The sequence below is a fragment of the Dromiciops gliroides genome, chromosome 5 (assembly GCF_019393635.1).
Source record: "Dromiciops gliroides isolate mDroGli1 chromosome 5, mDroGli1.pri, whole genome shotgun sequence".
In the NCBI taxonomy this organism is placed as follows: domain Eukaryota; kingdom Metazoa; phylum Chordata; class Mammalia; order Microbiotheria; family Microbiotheriidae; genus Dromiciops; species Dromiciops gliroides.
In genome coordinates this window covers 203344756-203350755 of record NC_057865.1, presented here as the reverse complement: position 1 = coordinate 203350755, position 6000 = coordinate 203344756, and the positions used below count along the sequence as shown (strand labels likewise).

Here is a 6000-nt window from a genome sequence, read left to right as displayed (position 1 = left end):
CACCTTACTGACCTACTGTGGCCATTTGCCATGGTGAATGCCACCATTCTTATAAGGTCATCTTTATTGCATTCAACGGTTCCCAAGTATTTCAATGCATTCTAGACCTGAGCCTAAATAACTACACTGGCCCGAATGAGGCATGGCCCAGAACGCTCCCTTTCTACAAAGATCAACTGGTCTCAGACATGGCTTCCCCATTCTTCTTTTGCTCCCTTTATTTTGCTGGATGATGTAGGAAAGATTTTTCACATTCTGAATGGCTAACCCATTATCCATGATTAAGTAGGGAAAGACACAAAGGTATTTCCCAATAACACTCAAGTACATGTAAATCCAGCTTGATGAACTTTTGTGAACTTTTTCCGGATGGCAAGTGAACCCCAGACCCAAACACATACACACCAGAGCCTTGCTATTTTAAGAATGTACTTTATACAAAATAACCAATTCATATGGAAATAAATCTACAGACCTCCAAGGATCAAAAAGCTTTTAAAAAGTTCTTTAAAAAAAGTATTCAACACAGTATTGAACTAACTATTGAGGTAAGTGTCGCTCTCAGGGAAAAAGGGAATCAGCAGACCAAGACAAAATATACACAAATATAAAAATAAATAGCATTCCCCTTTTCAGTACTGGCCAGGAAAGTTCACACAGCTTTTGCAGAAGGAGCAAAGAATCCCTGACACTGTGTGCTACAGGCTGGTTGGTGGATCCTGAACCAGGCTACCAGGAACAGCGTAGAAGGCAGCAGTGAGGTACCTGAGCCCAAGCTGGGGGAAAAGAAGAGGTCACTACATGGAGAGAAAGGAGTTCAGCATTTCAATAACTTACTTGATACCCACAACACCTTTGTTCCCACCCCAATACCTTTCAAAAAACATGCAGGACAATCAGCTTGTTCCCAGTCTTTTTATACATCAGTCAAAGTCAGTCCAGTGGAGTACAGCAGTAAAAAGAGATAGGTTAAGGGTCAAAGCAAAGACAAGGTGGAAATGACTGGCCCTTACAGCGTGTTAAATAACATGCAGTAGAAAGGAGAAGCATCACATGGCCTGCTGGCAAAAGCTGACAGCTGGAAAACAGCAATGAAGGATTCAAGGACAATTCCCACCCAAGTTGCAATGGTGGGTTTCGTGGAAGGCAAGGTCAATCAATGTACCTTTAGGCTCGGAGGCACAGAGAGAACCCAGTCCCAATCAGTAAAAGAAAGACTCTGTGCTTTCTTTCTGGTCAGCAAGTCTAAAATCACATTTCTCTCTTAATTGGACGATGATGCCTAAGGTTAGGATAAAGAGTGAGGAAACTGAGAACACGAAAGTTGATTTTTAAGGTGTCAACTAGGACAAACTTGGTTTGAAAACACACACACACCCTGAGTCTCCTGGTGACTGGAGAGCAAGGAAGGCACTCATCCCAGTATCACATGAAGGTGCCCTGGAGCAGGCAATTTGCTAATATTTTACTATGGAAGTGAGATCTTCCATGAGTAGCTGGTAGAAGCCTGTGCAAGGGTGGATAGGCTCACTGAATGAAGCATAATGCTGGGATAAAGTCCAGGTTCCACCCTGAGACCATAGGGCATCTTTGCAGGCATAGTTGAGTAGATTCTATGATTCCACTTGCCACAGAACTTCGAGAGTAGAGAAAGACTGATCTCAAGTGAACTTTCAAACAAGTGCTGCCCCAAAGAGGGAAGCTACAAGAACTGTAGACTGGCGAACCATTCTTGGATGTTGGGTTCCACATAGATATAAACTGAATTAGGTTTGACCAAGTATGCCAGACAAGAGTGCTTGCTCCTGCCTTCTGACAGGGATGTGCTTCTGTAGCACTAGCATATGGCAGAGCCTCAGGCTTGCAGAGATTACCATGAATAATAAATAATACCGTAGGCAAGATCCAGACAACAGTGGCACCTACTGGTAAGTCACAGAAAGTATTATTAGGTGTTTAAGGCAGCACCAAAAAAGTGGGCTTTAGTATGCTTCACCAAAGTGCAGAGTGAACACAAAAGTCTCCTTCATGTGTGTACTTGGTTTGCTCTGGAGATTGACAATTATGATCAAGAAGAAGCTAGAAGGTTTCTTTACATCTGAAGGGATAGCTGGGAAAAGGGGTAGAAAAAGTGCCTGTATCTGGCTACTTTTGCTTGAGAAAGAAAGAACCTGTGAAAATTACCTCCCTAGGTGTTGTACTTCATGTCTTGGGAAAACTTACTTAGGTAACTGTCTGCATCTTGGATAAAGGTCTGGCAAACAAGGTTTCCGGTTTCTTGTGGATTCCAATAATTTACCTAGGGCAGGTTGCTAGGAGCTGGCTATACTGAAAGGAAGGCATCTGCCAAAGTCTTGACAGTTCTTTAAGACATTGCATCTGCTTAAGAAACTAGGAGAGAAGTGCTAGAGAAATCTGAGTGAAGTGAAACAAAGTCCAAACTTTATCTTAAATGAATTTGCCATTTAATGTGGCTTGAAACCAAGACGCTCAGGTTTGAGTGTTTCCGCACTTAAAGGATGGCCTTAAGTGATCTCTAACAGCTTGGGAACTACTGGACAAAAGAACGTGATACTAACGCCTACCATATACAACTAAAATCTCAAAGGGGACACAATTAGGTTATTCACATACATTTAAGATGGATGAGCTGACAATGGGGAAGTGTTAACATATCCCAAGTGTTCACAGTGTAACAATTTTAATACAGTAGTTCAGTTTTGTATTGCTTGTTTCAGACTAGTGTGCTCTTCACATTGCAAAGAAGAGATTAGCGTTTCTCTTCCTTGTATTCACAGAATCTGCTGAAAGAGACGTGGTGGGGGACAAGATGCTCATCATGCCATTTTGTATAGAGAACAGCTCAGACATGAATGGGGGTGGGGGAGTGTAGGAAAAGATAAGAAATTCAGCTTATTATTGCTCAGGGTTCCTTTTTGCAGAATCATTAGAGGAAAAGAACCCTCACACGGCTTTAATAAAGCTTTTGCTACATTTCTACATAAGTAGGACTCAAGCGATCCTCATGTTAAAAGAAACTTTTGACATATTCCAAACTCGACTTAAAGAAGAGACTGACTGTGAATGTTTCATGATGGCTAGGAACCTTGAATTTTGACTGGTCTACACCAATAAAAAGTCAGACCTTTTCAGTCCCTAGATTAGAGTGGTTCCATTTCAGCCAAGTTATACCAGCTGAAGAGCAATTGGGTGTTTTCAGGCAATCAAGTGCATTGGGACCTATTGCTTTTGCATTAAGAATTCTCTTGACTTGCCTGGCTCACTTTTCCAGTTTAAACCATTGTATCAGTGGTGGATCACTAACACAAATGAGTATTAGGTGAGGACAACACTTCAAATTCATTCTAAATCTGACAAAAAGCAAAGATGAATACAGTTCAGTTGGAGGAAGAAGCCTCCCCACATCCCGTCCATCCACTCTCCCATTTAACCTTGATTATGCCAAGTGTTACTACCTTTCACTGGCTTTTGTGACTGGAGCTGGATCCAGGTGTATCATGTGACCACAAAAGAACAAAACAAACTGGTTTCATTATGGGTTCGGAGAGCGGGAGAAAAGGGGCTGTTATAATGAAACTGTCTCTAGAAGTGCAATTTTATAAGGACCTGGGCAGATGCTGATTTTGTGGGACTGGATATTGTCCCAAATGTATTATGGTAGATATTATTATTCTTTTATTAAAAATTAAACCAAACCCTGTGATTTCAGTATTGTTTTTCCTTAGAGTTAGTCCTTATAGAAGTTTTAAACAGATAGGTATTAATTTGGGGGGCAGTGCAGCTAGGATTTACAATATAAATCCAAAACATCTAGTAGAATGCACATTCTAAGGTTGAAATGATCAAAGTAATACTGTAATACTGTATCCTACCACCGATACATGGATAGGCAAATGATTCCCAACACCTTGCTCTTGGCAACTTCTAAATTATGATGTGACCAGTTTTATTATGATTTTGCTTTATGTGATGAGTTAAACTATATATGGAATCATTCCTAAATTCAAACCGTAAGTCTACATTTTTCCTATTCAAAACCACACAAGTTTCCTTATTGATACTAGCATGTACAAACCTGAGTAGCCACTTTCCACAAAATGTGATGAAATGTTCAGAAGCTTTTTTAATGAAGCTTTCTGCATCAGTCTTGGTAGGACCATCACTGAAGGACAATCCACTTTTGTTTTCTAATGAGTGAAACATTCCAGTGACCCCCATTCCTGATCTCTAGTGTTTCTCAAAACTTGGACTGGGGCCACAGAACACTAAACAGAGCAGCTAATACGGTGCAAACGTGACTTCTTATTCGAAGCTTATTTGTCTGCTTTTGGAAAGCACATGGCCTCCAGTGAATCTAGGAAAGAAAGGAGCTTGGGAATGCTTGAATGCAGGGCTACCCATTAAGGAACAGCGTGAGGACAAGTGACGTGATTATGTGTCTCCCGACCCTTCTAGCTCCTGAAAGATTTCAGTGTGACATGATTGTAAACAGTAGAGGATCACCCCAGTGCTACGTGCCCACTACAGTTGGGACGCCCACATCCACTTCCCTCCCTTTCCCATTTTATATACAATACATTCACCACCAACAAAACAAATTATTTTAAAAGGCAACAGGTAAATTCTGTAAACTGGACCCAGATCCAAACACATTAATACTACGAGTAAATTACATCTCCCGTCCCCAAATATATACCTGAGTTTAGCTGCTCATGAAAATTATGAATCATCCCATTTCACCAGCTCTCCCCCTCCCACCCCTGATTTAAAAATTTTCCCTGAATGAGACCTCAGTCTCAAGTCTTGAAAAACCACCAGTTCCAGGTGCACATGGCTCATCCTTTTCTGTCCAGATCAGCCATGCAGAAGATCCCTGACCCAAGACCACTGCAAAGTTTGTGTTCATCATCTAAGGGTTGTGCCCCAGGGATCTCTGGAACAGCAGTAGTTGCCAGACAGTAAAAAGCTTCCACTGTGGAAGGCTCAGGGGTGGGAAGGGGAAGAAAGGTGAACAAGAATGGCCGAGCCTCTCCAGTTTTATATGCCCAGGTCTTCATGTGCAGCTTCTGCTGTCTTGGGGGCTCTTTCTTCCTTGAACTAGCTCTGCGGAAAAGAAGAGACAAAATTGTATGCATCTCCTTTCCTCAAGACTCTGAGGAAGCTGTGATCAAACAAGTGTGTTAGAGACAAAAAACAGGCAGAGCTAAGGACTGGAGTTATATACCCTACCCCTTCGTCTGGCCAGTGCTGAGAAGCAATAGATAAAGTCCTTTCAAAAATAAAAGGAAAAGCACGCTTGCACTGGAACTTGATACCTCAGAGTGCTTTCAATTGGCAGCAGATGTATCAATAATTTAAACAAATCAATTGTGTAAACAAAGAAGGGCAGGGATGGCTGTCACTCGTCTCAGATACCTCTGATGAGTAAGATATAGGCAATGGGGAGCTGCTGAAAATTTTGGGGTAAGGAGGAGATCACTACTACAAGCCCAAGAGAACTTGGGAGACAATTCATTATTTGGAGGGAAGATTAAAAACAACAGCATTCACTCATTCATGGGGACTTTCTTTTTCAATATTCTCCAGTTATGGTCATTCACATTTCTATAGCACCTGAAGGTTTACAAAGTAATTTCTTCTATAATAATCTTGTAGAACATGTGTTGTTGCTGATGGCAATAATCATCATCACTAGCGTTGACAGCAATTTCTGGCCACACTCTGGACCTGTGTTATCTCAGCTGATCCTCAACCATTCTGGGAGGTGGGTGCTATTATTATTCTTCTCATTTTACAGATGAGGAAACAGACTGAAAACTAGGGTCAGGTGACTTCACGGCCAGAGAAGATCGCAAACCATTTCAGCTGACCAGACCAATGTCCTGCCCCTCTAGAGACTGCTAGTTCTGTCTCCCCTTCATTACAACCAGTGGTGGTGAGCTGGTTGGGGGATGATGTCCCCTTTCACCTAGTTTCCCA

General features: G+C 41.8%; 1 protein-coding gene across 3 annotated transcripts in view; it reads right to left on the bottom strand.

The window, feature by feature from the left end:
- Positions 1 to 436: 436 nt before the first annotated feature.
- LOC122728163 (cat eye syndrome critical region protein 2) overlaps positions 437 to 6000 on the bottom strand; it is a 149003-nt gene continuing 143439 nt past the window's right edge. For 2 of the 3 annotated variants that reach the window (XM_043966426.1, XM_043966427.1), the window contains exon 19: positions 437 to 5124. In XM_043966426.1, the coding sequence (XP_043822361.1) occupies positions 5119 to 5124 (6 nt within the window). In that variant the 3' untranslated portion in view covers positions 437 to 5118. The remainder of the gene's footprint in view (positions 5125 to 6000) is intronic. The other variant, XR_006353241.1, reaches the window with a different exon arrangement.